We start from the raw sequence: 17,840 nt of genomic DNA, 5'->3' as shown, positions 1-17,840 counted from the left end.
CAGGTACATGTTCAGGTACATTGAAGGTTTCAAAAATCCAGTCCAAATTGTCGGAAAATTTCACCAATCCAGCATTTGTTTTAGTAATAGGATGTGCAAAAGGAATAACTGGGGTTTTAGATGAAAGTGCTGGAAACTGCTTCTGGGACTTTAACATTCCAAGCCCAGGAGAAGTTTGTTTCATTTTTTTCGCTGCACTTATTGTTTGGGTTGTACTGTTCTTTCCACTTTGGGAAATCTTCAAGTGAGGAAAGACTTTTACGGTTTCTAGACTCCCTAGGATTGGCCATAAAAGTTCCCTCTAGTGGCTCGTCAAAGTCGGTTTCATCTGAAGATAACAAATCAAAGCGTTTCGCTATTATGGTGAATAAAAGTCGTGGTCTCTTTGAGCATAACAGCGCAAAGATGCTTTGAACGCTTTTTAAGATACCGTTTTGATGAGAGCTCTAGTTTAGTCTCTCGGCATTTTTCAGTGTTCGCACTACAAGAACCCTCAGCATAGTTGTTGACAATGCAGATCCGGCGACCGTACACAAAACTAGTCCGACGTGCGCAACGGACCGTAATTGCTTGCAGTCCAGTATTTTTACCTCAGGAAGGCTGTCGTTCTTAAAATAGCTAACAGCATCCTTCAGGAGACACTCGACGGACAGACTAGGATTGGTCACAACACCGTCGATCTCCACGTCTTGGGCGGGTATGTAAACGAGAAACTCTCAAGTAAAGAGCTCGACAAAAGATAGATCGTTAGCCTATTTTAGGTTATCAACCCCGACTCGGAGCATGCTTAATCTGGCCTTTAATATTGCGATCACGGCCTTGTAGCATGACGTCGGAAATACACAACAAAACATGGATCCGCTGTTTCATCTGGGTAAAGGTAAAGAAGGCCTTTCCCAATCTCGACCAGACTTCCTGGGCTGTTTTCGCCTTCATAACATGGACATAGTTCATCGATTCCAGAAGGAATCCTCAGGGGTTCCGTCTTGTTTTAGCTAATTCAGAGATCATCCAATTCAAGGTAAGTTCGGACAGCGAATTTCCACGTTGGCCAGTTTTCTCCTCTTGGTAACTGTACGATTCCCGGTAAGCTTGAAAAATCCTGTTTGGTTTCCGGATGACATTTTAGTCTTCTGGGATTCGATTTGCAATGGCCCATAATCTATTGTGTCTTGATAATAAGAATAGTGAAAAAAATTATTATTATCATAAAGTCATGGCTTACTCTACGTTATCATAACATGTATACGTTTCTATCCAACTTTCCTCGAGCGGTAACTGCGAACAATGGACGCAACCCATTTTGACGTTTTTTTTATAATTTTCATTTTTGGTAAAAATATGAAGCTATTATTTTTCTGTTTTGGAATAATAACGAAAAAATGAAAGCAGTATATCAGAATTCAAGGGCAGCTTTGTTTTATCATCAGAAGAACTCACCGCTTCCCAGCAAACAATAATCCCCTCATTCCGTCCGATATTTTTCATTTGCTTAAATTCATCGACACGACAGCTAGCAACATACATTCGACCACCAGCTCATTTATCTTTGCCGCATTTATCTGCCCACGCAAAACATCCAGCCCTCCATCGTTCTTTAATTCACGGTTTCTCTTTCTTTCTCTTCACCATCGAAAATCAGCTGCGACGAAAGCACCGCCAGTGACTACGTGGAGTTTTCCAATTTCCTCACCCGGGACAGGAAGTTCGCGCTCTACTGTGGCCCCCGGCGTGATCTTATCGTCCGATCGGATGGCCGATTCTTTCGCGTTACGATGATATCGAACGATCGGCTCGATGGAACCGGTTTTCGGGCTCTGTATGCCTTCGAGAGTAGCATCTCGGCCGGCATGATGGGTGGCCCATCAGGAGGTGGCGGTGGTGGAAACGTGATCGGCGTGGTTGGAGCCGCCGGGGTTCCCTACATGCCCCAGCAGTATTACACCCAGACAACGACGGGCCGCAGCGTGGTGACAGTTGCCAAGGTCACCGGCGGAGGACGGCATCCCGCTTCCAGTGCAGGTCGCTTGAGGTCAGGTAAGTTGTTTAATGAAAGTCCAACAAATTGTGAAGTTCTTGTACCGCACTCAACTGAGGGTTGAGCTATTTGGTCGCCTAAATTACGACTATTAGCTGATATTTGCTGTTCGATAACCAAACTTTTCCCATAATTAGACAAACCCAGCGTCCAACCGAAGGTTGGCTCATGCTGCCTACCAGCGGGCGCGTTGAGAGTATTCAATACTGTTCTTTTAAGGGAAAGTGGAGTACGACAGCTTATCTAAAATACAATAAAACGAGCTCAACGCTCGCAGTCGCTTAAAATAAACAACTTCGACCACCCAGTTGTAGTATTTGCCTTTTCAAAACCAACGAATAATATAATTTTAATATTCATTTACAGACCTTCACTCGAACGTTGACTTACTCGCTGTGCTGTTGCTTGTGGCATTGAAAACAATCAAACAGCTAGTCACGTACTCAACCCATAACCACCACCATCATCATCAGTTGCGCTGTTGGAGGACGATGATTTTATTGCTTTGAACGCTAGGACACTGGCGGTGACGGCGCCCAGTCTCGTCTGCGGTGTGGGCCACGTGAGACGTCTTTTCAAGTCGAAGTGTCAAACAGTCCCACCCAACAGATTCAACCAAATCAAAATATGAATAAGTGATAATAAGTGAACTGCTAAGCCAGCAGCAGCAGAGAAAAGCGAAAAAGATTATGTAAATTAGAGTTGGTTATTCTTTTGATCTCAATTCACCCTTACCAAATTGTGATTACGCATGAAAAGAAGATACATTCTGAATGTACGTGAGTATGTATTGTCTTTCTTTTTGTATTAAGTAACATGAAAAGAATAAAATAAAAAGTGTTGTGGTATGGAATTTTTTCTAAATGTATTTAACTCTTGATTATTTATCGCCATTCCGAAAGGTCCTCGGCCATTGTTAGCGAAACCAACTAAATGTCCTCAGTTAGTACAGCTGTATTTTTGCCAGTCGGGAGTGCAGAACGACTGTACGACTGTACATTTCCTATGACACAGGCGCGCCCGTAACCTGGTTCCTGACTCAGGGCAAAAATTGTTCGCTTTTGCGTCGTACAAGTCATAAAAATAGAGTCATTCCTCCGTTAACGTGTTTGGCACTTTATGCTGCAGCAACGCCGGACGAAGAATGAGGCCTGTGGCTCTGGGATAAAGCCGCTCATTAAAATATGAACTCATTAGACAAACTCCAGCTGGTTCAAGGGCCTGCTTTTTCTACTAGAAACGTTGCATGCTTTTCTGTCAGTTGTTGGTTTTAATTCCTCTACTATCCAGATGTATTGGTTTTTATATTAATTAAGCTAACCATTTTCGTCTAATTTTTATCATGCTTTGCGCGAAAATGTTCGAAAAATCAATACTGCTTACAAACTTTACTTACTTACTTACTTACTTAGAGCAAGCCTACCAGTGGCTAAATTGAAGTTTCTAAAGCTAGTTTAGCAACTCCCACCATAACGCGGCAACCGCACCGGGCGTTGCTATGTTGGTTTGGGAAATAACAATCCTCACCTCGGGTAGTAGCGAGTTATTTAATTTGGCAACGCGATAGCAACGAGCCGAATCGTTGCTATTTGATGAAATGTCAAACTGTTGTTTTTTTGTGCTCGATAGTGAATGTTCGTAATAATATTACGAAGATGATGAGTGTTTCGAATGCGGACTCAATTGGTCGGCCTCGGAAGACGAAGCGATTTGCCTCGCTTGTTAAACACGTCGTAGGACGCAAGTGTCGGCGTGAACCACTACTCAATTTTATTTCCGATTGAGCTGAAATTTTGCACAGGCTGTTGTTTCAGGCAGGTAAACATTTTGTATAGGTTTTTTTATTGAGATGACCATTAGGGTGGGTTAAAAAATAAATGTTAGCTCCCATGCACTTTTCGTGTTCCTTATGGGTCCCATAACAACTGTGTAACTTTTTAGATCGATCGGTGAAACGCCCGATTTGCGCCCGATTTTTAAATTTTCCATACGTTTTTTTATGGGAAAATCCCCTTTTTCAAAACTTATTCTCTATTAATGTCCAGTTGCCTCCTAAAAATATATGGATACATGATATTTGTAGGAAAAATTCAATGGTGAGCCGTTCGTCAGATATTCAATCAGCCTGGGGTGAATATCTTTTTTCACAAGCAAGGTAGCGCCTTGCGGTCTTCAGAAGAGTTTTTCCCAGGAAAATTTCCTATAAATATCATGTACGTATATATTTTTAGGAGCCAACTGGACATCTGTATAGAAAAAGTTTTGAAAAAGTGGTTTTTCCTATATAAAATCGCATGGAAGCTTTAAAAATCGGGCGTTTCACCGCTCGAACTGAAAAGTTACACAGTTGTTATACGACCCATAAGAAACACGAAAAGTGCATGGGAGCGAAAAAATAACACTATCGCTTTGTTCCCATATAACCGTGTCCCACCATGACCATTTTGGTTCCCACCATGACCATTTTGGTTGACATTTTGGTCTTCAACCTACACGATGCGGAAAGCTCAAATTCTCACAAGATTGGCCAATATTATTCAATGAACCTGGAAGGTTTGAGCAAATCTGCTCGGGAGTATTACCAACTATTTTCCCGTTTTGTTCGGTCGTTGTATAAAAAACCATTTTTCTCCTTTACCACTGTTTCAATCTTCAACAATAACCTAAGATGAGTTCGAAAGCGGCGTTGGAAATGGTCATCGGTATAGACCGGTGTTTCCGATAAAAACATTGTTAAAACGCCTTCCTCCGCATGGCGGTCAATATTTGGCTATTTACTAGGCTGAGAGCCGCCCCGAATTTTTCCAAAAACAATTTTCTTAATCGCGTATAAGGAAATTTGTTCTGCGAAATCACTTTCTTCATCACTAGAATCAAATACTCGAAAACAATTTACGCGTTCTATATTTAAGTTTTTTTTTTGGCGGCAAATTTTCAAATATTAATAGCAAACTGTGAGAACCGAGACAGCATGAAATACAGAATACAACTAATGACAGTTAAACATATAAGGATGAAAAAATCCATGTACGCACAAGTAAAAAAACCTAAATTAATCCACCTAGCGGTCAGACTCAGCCTTTCTCATTCAAACTTATTATTTGTAAAAATAGATTTACATGAATGCTTAAATCCAATAAATGTTTATCCACTCTTTGGGTTCTAAAATATTGATGTTGTAATTAAAGTATAAAATATGAAATTTGACGTAATGTTAGTACTTAAGAAATAGCGAAATAAAAGCAATGACTCTTAATTTCGAACAATTTAATCACGAGCAATGCCGGGAACGTTCAGATAGTACGATACCACATTTAAATCTTGTTGAGGCCATATATATTGATCAAAGCAGGTAAAGTGTTGAATAGTCTTTGAATTTCTGTTCTTTCTAAAACTTTTAAACAGCATATCAAATTGTTATGAAGTTTGTTATTTGTAAGTTTGAGAGATGACTCATTTGTATGACACTAGTTATGTTCAAATAAGTCGTGTAGTACTTGAGATAATAGACTTTCGTTGTTTTACAAATTAAAACATAACGCTTGCTTAAGCTTGATTACAATCAAATGAAAAGGTAACGTATGGGGCAGCCAAACTTTGAAACCACGTGTTCAATCATAATTCATCAGTTAACTCTTAACTAGCCCGCTCATCTGATATCAATATTGTTCAAATCGGTTGTGAAGTTTCTAAGATAATGAAGTTTCGTGATTTTCACATTTCGATACATTACAGACGAAGTTACAGTCCGATTACTGAAAAATTCAATAGGGAGTTATGAGGTAGGTAGACCTTTCATTTGATACTAATTCTGTGGAAATCGGGTCAACCATCTCTGAGAAATATGAGTGAGTCCAAGTAAGTTGTCTTGGAATTTGTTTCTTTTCATAGCTGGATTTCACATTTTTAAACATAACAGGCAAAGTAATAATCCGTTTGAAAAAAAATCATTAGGGTCTTATGGGGCAGCAAGACCTTTCATATGACACTAATTTTATAAAAATCGGGCCAGCCATCTCTGAGAAACATGAGTGAGATTAAATAGTCTCCAGAACACGTTTCTTTTCATAACTCCAGAACCACATGTTCAATCTTCATAAAATTCAAAAGTTAAGGGTTTTTATAGTAGCCCGTTCATTTGAAACTAATTTTAATCAAATCAGATGTGTGGTTTCTGAGATATTGATGTTTCGTGATTTTACACTTTGATACATAACCTCTAAACTAGAAATCAGATTACAACAAAATTCAATAGGGTCTTATAGGGCAACTAGACCTTTCATTTGCAATTAATTTCATTGAAATCTGTTCGGTCAGACCATCTCTGTGAATAGTGAGTGCGAAAAGAGGTGCACATACACACATACACACCCACACACAAACATATACACCTATACATGCTTATATACAGAAAATGCTCGATTCGTCTAACTGAGTCGAGTAGTGTATGACATTCGGCCATTTGGATCACTTTTCTACCTTATAATTAGCCAGTGATCGTTAGGAGGAAGTCATTATGTTAACTTTCATTATGTGATTTCACATTTTCATGAACAACGGACAAAGTTACAATCCGATTGCAATGAAAAATTCAATAGCAACCTATGGACCTTTCATTTGACACTAATTTTGTGAAAATCGGTTCAGCCATCTCTGAGAAAAATGAGTGAGTTTAAACAACCTCAGGATAACTTTTCTTTACATAACTTTTGAACCATATGTTCAATCATTACGAAATTCAAAAGTTAAGGGTTCTGGAGACAGCCCGATCATTTGAAACTAATTTTATTAAAATCGGTTGTGTGGTTTCTGAGATAGTGATGTTTCGTGATTTTTACATTTCGATACATAACCTCTAAACTAAAAATCCGATTACAATGAAATTCAATAGCAACCTATGGCGCAACTAGACCTTTCATTTGCAATTAATTTTATGAAAATCGGTCCAGCCATCTCTAAGAAAAATGAGTGAGAAAAAAAAGTTGCACATACATACACACACACACACACACACACACACACACACACACACACACACACACACACACACACACACACACACACACACACACACACACACACACATACACACACATACATACATACATACAAAAAATGCTCAGTTCGTCGAAAGAAGTCGAGTGGTATATGACATTCGGCCATTGGGACCACTTCTATACCTTTGGATTTCCAGTGATTGCTATACCTTTCTAGGAGAAAGGAAAAACCTGCAAAAAAATTATGTTATCGATAACTCGGGAAGACGGAAACAAAGTTAAAACAAAGTTGCGTGAAATGGAGGGAACATTTTATGAAGTAGAAAGAACGTAGATCATTCCGGAAACGATTGACTGACGGATAAGTTGGTTATTACTAGATCCGCAAAAAATATGCGAAATACATCACAAACAAACATTTTGCCAACGCTGGCTAGTGACGGTCTTCAGAAATTGGCAACTGCCGGTGTGAAAAAGAATTAGTGGAATTGGGTTCATATTTCTATAGGCTGAAGGTCGAAAATGGTTGAAGGGATTTTGTTCGTCGACACCCTGAGATTACCGTCCGCACTCTGGTGATATTCGTGGATATTTCGCGGCCCTATGGTCCCATCTGGAGGAGCAGCGTTGGATTCAAGCCGCATTTTCAACGGTGATGAAACATCGTTCATTCTACACCCGCAGACAAAAGCCGTGCAGAAATGTATACGAAGTTGAACATGCAGACAGTTATAAGAACATTACCGTTATGTTTTCTTTTGGTGCGGATGGGTCAGTTGTACCTCAAGGGGTTATGCTTTCTATGCAGCGCTTATCTGCAGAAGTTTTGCGAAACTATCTTGGGGTATCGATAAAAGCCCAAAAGGATGGATGGATACTACAAATTTAATGTTGTACATCAGAAACGTTTTCTATCCGCCTCTTCTAATCAACCAAGTGCAACTACCGATACTGTACTTTGTGGATGGTCACTCCTCCCATACGGTTGTGAAGGTGACTGAGGTATGTTTGGATCGTGTTGGTTATATTATATTTATTATATATTCAGGCCTTTGGAGAAAGTTTGTCCAGACGCTGTATCGGAATGGCGGATAACAACGCAGGTAAAAATCTCTCACTAGAAAATTTACCCGGGTTGTTGCAAAATGCGATGAACAATGAAATCAAAAACCAATGGAATTAAAACCGATTCAAAGTGTGTGATTATTGTAGTATCCAAAGGAGTGACTGAGAAGGATCCTACTGCATACGATGTGGTCAAGGATTGTTTAAACCAATATTTTGAAGAAAAAGATGTTCTAAAGATTCGATATTAATACCAGCTGCAACAATCCAAGCTGTGATAGAGAACGCATAGACAAAATCAGCGATGGCATAGTTAGATCCGAAGAAGGAAAAAATGCTCAGCAGCTTAACGAAATGTTGCTTATGAGCTTTGATTTGTAGAACAGGGAAACTGACGATATAATTCAAGAGGAAATGATTACAGATAATTGCAACCCTAGTGATGAACCAGCATTTGCGGAGGAAAGAGAAGCCGATTGCCCTAGTGCGGAAGATCGTAACCGCTTAGCTGAAGGAAAGGAACGGAGATGAGAAACCAAACCAAAAGAGGCGTTTCTCTAAATTGCTTCAGACACCCCGTCTCCGCATACAGGGTGAGGAAAAATCCTTGTATTCGTGTTCAATGTTTTAGTCATAATTTTATTCTTTCAATATTAAACAACAACATATTTATACAAAATGTAGATACATTAACATGGTTTGTAATATTTACATCACAGGCTCGAAATGCGCATCCTTGGCTTCAACGCACGCCTTCAAGCGTTTAGGAAAATTATCGACGATGGACGATAGTTCTTCCACACATATGGCATCCCAGGCGTTGGTTAGACTAGCTTTCAAATGATCCAATGATTTGTGTGTTCAAGTACCGGCTCTGGATTCATAAATAGACCGAACGGAATAGTCCATTGGATTTAAATCTGGAGAATTTAAAGGCCATTCATCTTTAGTTAAATATCTCGGAAAAAGTTCGCTACAGGGTTCCAGTGTCTTTTCGCTCCATGCGATGGAGCCCAATCTTGTTGTGATGTCCATTTAGTTTTACCGAAATGTACATTTGCCCAAGATGCCACTGTATCGGTTAATAGCTTTTGGTAAACAAATTGATTGATTTTTACACCCTTTTCAATGAACATTAAGGGGGTTTTACGGGTAGCCGTAATTCACGCCCAAACCATCACCGAAACTGGAAACTGGTGATCGAGCTACGTTCAACGTACAACGTACAACGTAATCATAAATCCTTGTAAAGAATAGTTCGTACAGATTTCGGGTCAATTTTTAATGCATTTGGCATTTTTCGAATTGACCTTCTAGAATCACGGTTAATCGGGTGACGAATAATTATCCGGTTCCCAAAGGTCCTAGCGGTTCTTTTTCTGCCTCTTCCTGAACGGTCCTCTAAATTTCCCAGCTCATTATATCGTTTTATAGCATCTCTAATGATTTGTATAGGCATTTTTAACATACTAGCGATACCTACTGGACGCTTTCCTTGTTTATACAACTCGATCACCGCACTGCGTAATGGACTTGACTTCATTATGACACTTGATGCACACTGTTTCAAAGAAGATTTTGTGGTTTTGTTTACACATAGCCCAGGTTAAAAATTGAATAGGTAAGCTCATTTCAACATCTGTCAAATCTTAGTTATACACTGAAACAAAAAATACGGATAATTATTCCTCACCCTGTAGAAGCAGCAACTGCTTCAGAAAAGCTAGAAGAAATTCGCCATCATGAGGAAGAGAAGGAAAACGAAGTAGCAAGGAAGTAAATTAATGAAGAAGAGATCTCAAGACAGAGAATACAGAGATTCAAAAGCTGGAGCGAAATGAAGTTGAGAAACGTAAAATGGAAATAGGAAAACTTCGAATGCAGAAACAGGAACAAGGTTAACGCAACAAGGTTAAAAGAAGGAGAAGCAAAGTAAGATAGCTAACACAACTGACAGAAGCAGGGAAAATATGAATTACTTGAAGCGCTGAGTATTAATAAGAAGCACCAGTAATGATCAGTGCGTCTTGAGCTGCCCGACAGATCAGACGTATTTTCGGTTACTTGTGGACTGGTCTTTGACTGCCTATAGCTTCAAAGTTTGTGTTTCGTCAGTGTGTCTTTTAAAGATTACCTGGAAGTTAACTTACATCAGTCTTTCTCAAGACTACCTATTTTTTTCTTTCTCAATACTTGCAATTCGATATTATTTTTGAACTTTTTTCGTATCACCTGAAATGGCAGGACGAAAAAAGAAACCACGCATCGCTACGGGGAGGAAAACAGAGGCATCTCTTTCTGAAACTAGCTTATGCAGTGAAAATTTATATGATATTCTGCCTGAGCAAGAAGCCGGCGAAATTGAAATGTTCGAAAGAAAAACTATTCAAAGTGAAATTTCTGTAAAAGAGGAGAAAGTTCCACCTATTGTGGTAACTATTGCTTCTGAATTTAATATTTTTAAAAGAGAACTCTACGTTTCTCTCCGACGTCAAAGTTACTTATCAAATTGGCCGAAGAGGCGAATGCCGTTTACTAGCCCAAACATTGAAAGATTGGAATCGTCTTATTCAGTATTTAACTGAAAAGATGTATAAATTTTTCACATATGATACGAAGAGCGCCAAGCCGTTCAAGGTCGTATTGAAAGGTCTCACCAACGATCAAACCGTTGATGAGATCAAAATTACTTTGACAGAATTACTTGGTATAGCCCCTACCCAAGTAATTCTTATGAAACAAAAATCAGCGAACTGGAATTTCCCTTGTAAATTATTTAATTCATTTTAACCGCAGTGTGGTTAATAATTTAAAATTTTTTGAAAAAGCACATGCTTTATATAAAGTTCGTGTAAAATGGGAATTATATCGAAAGTTTGGCGGAGGTAAAAAGCATATCACCCAATGCCGTGTTTGCCAACGTTATGGCCATGGTTCAAAATTTTGTAACATGGACCAAAAATGCCTTATTTGTGGACTCTTCTCACAAAAAGGACACATGTCCTGTAAAAGAGAGTAAAAATTTTCGCTGTGCGAATTGTAACGGCAACCATATGTCGAATTTTTATCAATGCCCAGCCCGTTTAGCAATTGTTAAGGCATGGCAAGGTAAACAAAATTCAAAACAAACTTCAAAACAAAATTCTCCGTACCAGTAAAAGCGTACCAGTGACGCATAGTTTACCTACTCCTTTGCATACCCGTTTAACTTATGCACAGGTTACAGGTAGTTCGATCATTATACCGCCTAGTGTTGGTAGTTCGAAAATGACCGTTAATATGGGTAAGCAAAACACGCTAGAAAATAATTGTACACCTATCACTCCAGCTAATATTGTTACCGAAAATATTTTTTCTAATGTCAACTGCCTGGGGCCTATTACGGCAGGTAAACTTTCTTTTTTGCAACAGGCAATGTTCGATCTTATGAACGCCATGTTTCAGGCAAAATCAATGTTTGAAGCCATTCAAATAGGCATAAATTTTACCATTGAAATTGTTTCTAATTTAAAATTTAGCAATGATTTTAAATAAAACAATTAAAATATTAAATTGGAATGCTCGCTCATTGAAGGCCAATGAGAATGAGCTTTTTAATTTTTTAACAGTAAATAATGTGCATATTGCAATTATTACTGAAACATTTTTGAAACCTAACATAAAATTAAAATATGATCCCAATTACGTGGTTCATAGATATGATAGGATTCAGGGTTCCGGCGGTGGAGTTGCATTTGTTATTCATCGTCGAATCAAACATCGTGCTCTTCCCCATCTTGAGACGAAAGTTATTGAAACTTTGGGAATTGAAGTTCAAACTGAACTTGGGATTTTATTTATTGCCGCAGCATATTTACCATTTCAATGCACACGCGAGCACAAAAATTATTTTAAAGGTGATTTACAAAAACTCACCAGAAATCGTTCGAAATTTTTCACAATCGGCGATTTTAACGCTAAACATCGTTCATGGAATAATCCTCAAAGTAATTCCAATGGCAAAATTTTATTCAATGATTGTTCTTCAGGATACTATTCTATTTTGTCTCCGAATAGTCCTACTTGCTTTTCTTCTGTAAGAAACCCTTCAACAATTGATTTGGTGCTAACAGATCAAAGTCATGTATGCAGTGATTTGATCACACATGCTGACTTTGATTCTGACCATCTTCCAATAACTTTTTCTTTATCACATGAATCAGTTTTGAACCCTATGAGCTCTGTTTTTAATTATAACAAGGCTAATTGGGAAAGATACAAAACTCATATTGAGAGAAATTTCAATAATGAGCTTGATTTGCAAAACGAAGTGAATATTGATTCCGCTTTGGAAGCATTAAAATGTGCAATTGTTGATGCCAGGAATTATTCTGTTCCAAAGGCTCAAGTGAAATTTGATTCACCAATAATTGACGAAAATCTTCAATTTCTAATTCGTTTGAAAAATGTCCGCAGACGTCAATATCAACGTTCTCGTGACCCTGTTTTCAAAACTATATATAAAGATTTACAGAAAGAGTTTAAACATAGATTTACTCTTCTGAGAAATCAAAATTTTGAGACTAAAGTTGAAAAATTTAAACCATATTCAAAACCTTTTTGGAAGCTGTCGAAGATTTTTAAGAAACCTTCAAAGCCTATTCCAGTTTTAAAAGATGGTGAACGTTTTCTTGTATCCAATGAACAAAAGGCTCAAAGACTTGCTCAGCAGTTTGAGAGTGTTCATAACTCAAATTTGAATTTTGTGAGTCCAATTGAAAATGAAGTCACACGTCAATTTGATTTAATTTCTTCCCAGAATTTTTTACCTGCAGAAATAATTGAAACTAACTTGAATGAGATTAAATCAATTATTAAAAAGTTCAAAAATATGAAAGCACCTGGTGACGATGGAATCTTTGTTATACTAATCAAACATCTCCCTGAGAGCACAATGGAATTTTTAGTGAAAGTTTTCAATTGCTGCTTCAAAATTGCATGTTTTCCCAAATTATGGAAAAATGCAAAAATTACTCCAATTTTAAAACCGGATAAGAACCCAGCTGAAGTTTCAAGTTATCGACCAATCAGTTTGCCTTCTTCAATAAGTAAACTGTTCGAGAGAATTATTCTTAACAGAATGATGTCACACATCAACGAAAATTCGATTTTTGCAAATGAACAGTTTGGATTTCGCCATGGGCATTCCACAACTCATCAATTGCTCAGAGTTACTAATATGATACGAGCTAACAAATCTGAAGGTTATTCCACTGGAGCTGCTCTTTTAGACATAGAAAAAGCATTCGACAGTGTTTGGCATAAAGGTTTGATTGCGAAATTGCAAACTTTTAATTTTCCAATTTTCCTAATCAAAATTTTAAAAAATTATCTTACTGATCGAACTCTGCAGGTTGTCTATCAGAATTCAAAATCTGATAGATTTCCTGTCAGAGCAGGTGTACCTCAAGGCTCAGTCTTGGGTCCAGTCCTGTACAACATATTCACTTCAGATCTTCCTGATTTGCCTCCAGGATGCACAAAGTCATTGTTCTGCGATGACACAAGCATTTCCGTAAAAGGCAAAAGTCTTCGTGTCATATGCAGTCGATTGCAGAAAAGTTTAGATATATTTTCTTCCTACTTTCAAAAGTGGAAAATCTCTCCCAATGCTTCTAAAACTCAAATGATAATTTTTCCGCATAAGCCTAGGGCTTCTTTTCTCAAGCCAAACAATAATCACGTTGTCAAGATGAATGGGGTTATTTTAAGTTGGTCTGACAAGGTTAAGTACTTGGGACTAATTTATGATAAAAAACTTATTTTCAAAGAGCACATTGAGAGTATACAAGCCAAGTGCATCAAATATACGAGATGTTTATATCCTCTCATTAACAGGAATTCTAAACTTTGTTTAAAGAACAAACTTTTGATTTACAAACAAATTTTTAGACCAGCAATGCTTTATGCGGTACCGATCTGGTCAAGTTGCTGTTCAACAAGGAAGAAAACGCTCCAAAGGATTCAGAATAAAATTCTGAAAATGATTTTGAAGCGTCCTCCTTGGTTTGGTACACTCGAATTACATAGACTTACTGGTGTTGAACCATTAGAAACTCTGTCAAATAAAATTATTAACAATTTTCGACAAAAATCGTTGCAATCCTCAATTGCTACGATAAGCTCTCTTTATAGCCAATGAGTTAGCAATTAAGTTAGTTGTAAGTTTACTTCCCCTTTTCTGACAAGTAGGTTCAAATCCCTACGAATGATAAGTTTTAATTGCGAAAGCAAACAAATCCTAACAATTAAAATTACAAATTTCTAACAGTGTTGAGAAGTCACCATTTGTGATTGGACACACATACTCATTATTTACTAATATTTATCATAAATACTTAAGCTACTAACAAATCCCCCCTTTAAAAAAAACCAAAAAAACAGTAATGATAGTTTGTTTTTCACATGAAGCTTATTTTAAATCTGAACCATTATAAACGATGTTATCTCTTAATATTGTTTCTATGTAAATGCACTTTCACTTATTATACCGCCTTTACCATTAGGAAAATCATGTTTTACATTCATTAAACCTTAAAAAGAGAGTTTGCAGTAGTTTCCTCCACCCGGTGCCACCACCATAGGAACACATACATCATTAGAAAATACTCGTTTTCTTCAAAAGGTAGGAAAATGTTTCAATGTTAAAAAAAGGTCGCGATTGAAAAACCAATTGATTTTAAGATCCACTGATGTGTTGCTATAAGCACGTTAAGATGGAATATGCATGATGTTGACTATTTGCTTTGATTGTGATGATTAAAAGTGCCACCATCGGTATAATTGCCCTATCTGAGTAATCCACCGTTATCAAACACAGAATTCAAAGTGCTTGAATACAACACAATTGACTCTGCGCCCCACACTCCCGTAGTTCTTATGTGACTCCGGTGATTCATACGCCTAAATGTGAGCAACCGAAAGCTGTAATTTGATGCTGAAAGTTTTATTATCCCGATGCATCGAAACGATGACATTGCCTCTAAGAATACACGTTTAAATAAAAGGGGTATTCACGTAACGCTCGTTTACAACCATCCAGTCGTAAACTGCATACTGTATTGTATGTTTATTTCATTCCATATCAATAAAGTTGGGTACCGGTAAGCCTCCCACTTAGTATCGCGATACACTCAAATCAAAATTCCATTTTGAAAGGATCAATTTATTACGAAACCTTTCAATTTAGACAACACAGAACTCATAAATCTGATCAATCGATAGAATTGATATAATAAGTGCCCCAAAACGTTATCACATTGCCAAATTTAGCAGTAATAAGATACAGGTAAAATAACATGTTAAGTGTAGCCAGAAACAAGACCGCAAACACACCAATAACAATAATTAATAACTGCGGTAATTGCTACGATTATGTCCGATGATTAATATTCATGATGAAGAAATTATCGCACACTGTTAGTATAACCGCTTTCACACCTTGTTAACCTGAGCCTGCTCCCGGATGGTGTGTGAATACGCGTACAAGTAGGTAGAAAACAAACGCCATAAAATGGAACGATTATCGACGCAGGGAAAATCGAACAAACAGCAAGAGTCTCCCGCGGCTTGTGAGCTAACAGATGCCACACCACCACAGGTCAGGCTCAGCTTTATCGAGTCAGTTTTTATTTATTTGCATAATTTCAACTGAGCATCATGCATGGGTATTATGCTCTGCGGCCCCCGGTAACCCACAGGTTAATCCGCCAACACTGTGCAAATGTTGTCATGTACCCAATGCAATACACCTTTCGTCAACAGTGTTGGTCAAAGTAAGGATACGTTTCCGGATGTTCAGTGTCGTTGCCTGAAAATTCTGTACAATTTCAGACGAATGGTTCCATTAGCATTAATTAGTTTGCACTTGAAGCAATTAGTGATAATGTCAAAAAACCGAATTACGTAACAGCACTGATTGTCGCATTGAAAATAAATATATAGGTATATAACAATCAATATGAGAAGGATGAAAAATCATCATAATCGATCAAGCAATTGGAAAACCTTTTTTGGAAGAAGATTTTGACGTATGACTACGTCCAATTGTTAGGAAACAATTCGCGGGTTTTATAAGATTTGTTATTAGCCGTTATGAGCTCGGCGATACGGGACCTAAAGAACCATTGATCCCCATATGGTTCCCGTAAATCCGGATCTTCGAGACCATATTCAAGATCGGGAATCTATTCCGAAATGGCCATTCCGGACAACTTATCAAATGAACTCTAAATGAATGAAAATCAACTCCTGTAGTGATTTCATGAATTTTAATACCAATATTGGTCGGTTTTATTGACAATTGTACTTATTTGTCTCCCCGGAACACGCTCCAGGAGATCCGGATTTACAGGAACCAGATGTGGTCACTAGTTCATGTCAGTCTCGGATTCTAAAAGAAGACAGAATTTCCAATCTTTTGATAGACCAAGATTGAAAATCGGTCAAGAAATGAGAAAGTAAGAAGCATATCATTTGATGGGTACCCGGTGACCCCCTTGCTGCTATAAATAGTCTGATGATGGAAAGTAGTAGAGCATTCCATAAGTTTCAGCTGGCGGAGTCGAGGTTAACTTTGTTTTTAAAAGGAATAAAGTCTGAAATGGTATCCGGGTACCTTACAGAGTACATAGCGGTTATCATCACGACTTTTTTTTGTCATAAAAGCAGATTTTTCTTCTAACATATGACGGAAATAGCTTAAGCTGGAGCTCTGGCACACTATTCTGGTTAAAATACAATCGAATCTCAAGAAAACGTTAGCTTGTTATGTGTTGAAGAACATGAGGTCGTTTCTTGGACTCCACCTTCTCCACATTTTTTTCTATTATATAATCTATTCTGTGGCTAACCTACGTGGGAAAAGAGATCGACCAGACTGGTAAGTATTTCAAAATTATCTGAAATGCTACCAATTTAAAAAAAAAAAATTAAATGCTCCAGACGCATGCACATCAAAATATGCCAACGGTTTACTGCTAAATAGAAGCTTTCTCTTGTTGCGTGTAACCGCGAGCCCAATATTGCACCATTTTAGCGACAATTTTTCGTTGGCGAGAAACTGAACAGCAAGTTGGAGATTATCCATGATGACGACACTAGATTTGTTCCAGGAATCCCTACTGCAGATCCTGACGTAGAAAGCAACATCTCCCAGCAACACGACAATGCCTGAAGGAGTTATGCCGAGATGACGTGGGTTGGATGCTCTAGCTAGTAACATCATCGAATTTAGATATTCTCCAGACGAATCATGCACGTTTGATTCATGGTCCGACTCTCTAATAGCAAACTCGACTCAACTGCCCACGAACACACGGTACACAAGGTGTACCGGATCACATGGTAACAGCTATTAAGCACTAGAGACATATTACTCATTGGTTCATGACGGCCATAATCGACGGATTCTCAGGAACGGGTACGATCGGAAGTTGCGGCGGCGTATGTTGATGTTCAAAGAACTAGGCAGCGAAGGGCAGTAAATATTACCCTGAAGGAGGTCAGCTATGAAGCACGCTTTAGCCAAGTTGCGTCTATCCTCTAACAGTTCTAACCTAATCAGCAAGCAACGACTTTTATAACTGGGTAGGTGGCGTGGATTTGCCCACCTGAGATGGCGCAAAGCGAAGTGGACGAATCTGCGTTGAACAGCCTCAACGCTGTTCTTCCTATCCTGATTATAGGGTGCCCAAACCACA

The 17,840-nt window shown here is 38.2% G+C and overlaps 1 protein-coding gene across 12 annotated transcripts in view; it reads left to right on the top strand.

Annotated features, from left to right (window-relative positions):
• Nucleotides 1-2,906, top strand: part of LOC129732556 (suppressor of lurcher protein 1) — a 172,231-nt gene extending 169,325 nt beyond the window's left edge. For all 12 annotated transcript variants that reach the window (XM_055693616.1, XM_055693608.1, XM_055693585.1 and 9 more), the window contains exons 8-9: nucleotides 1,643-2,037; nucleotides 2,405-2,906. In XM_055693616.1, the coding sequence (XP_055549591.1) occupies nucleotides 1,643-2,037; nucleotides 2,405-2,547 (538 nt within the window). In that variant the 3' untranslated portion in view covers nucleotides 2,548-2,906. The remainder of the gene's footprint in view (nucleotides 1-1,642; nucleotides 2,038-2,404) is intronic.
• Nucleotides 2,907-17,840: the final 14,934 nt, after the last annotated feature.

This window comes from Wyeomyia smithii, chromosome 1 (genome assembly GCF_029784165.1).
Source record: "Wyeomyia smithii strain HCP4-BCI-WySm-NY-G18 chromosome 1, ASM2978416v1, whole genome shotgun sequence".
NCBI classification, from domain to species: domain Eukaryota; kingdom Metazoa; phylum Arthropoda; class Insecta; order Diptera; family Culicidae; genus Wyeomyia; species Wyeomyia smithii.
The sequence above is the reverse complement of the archived record's forward strand: the minus strand, read 5'-3'. Positions and strand labels throughout refer to the sequence as shown.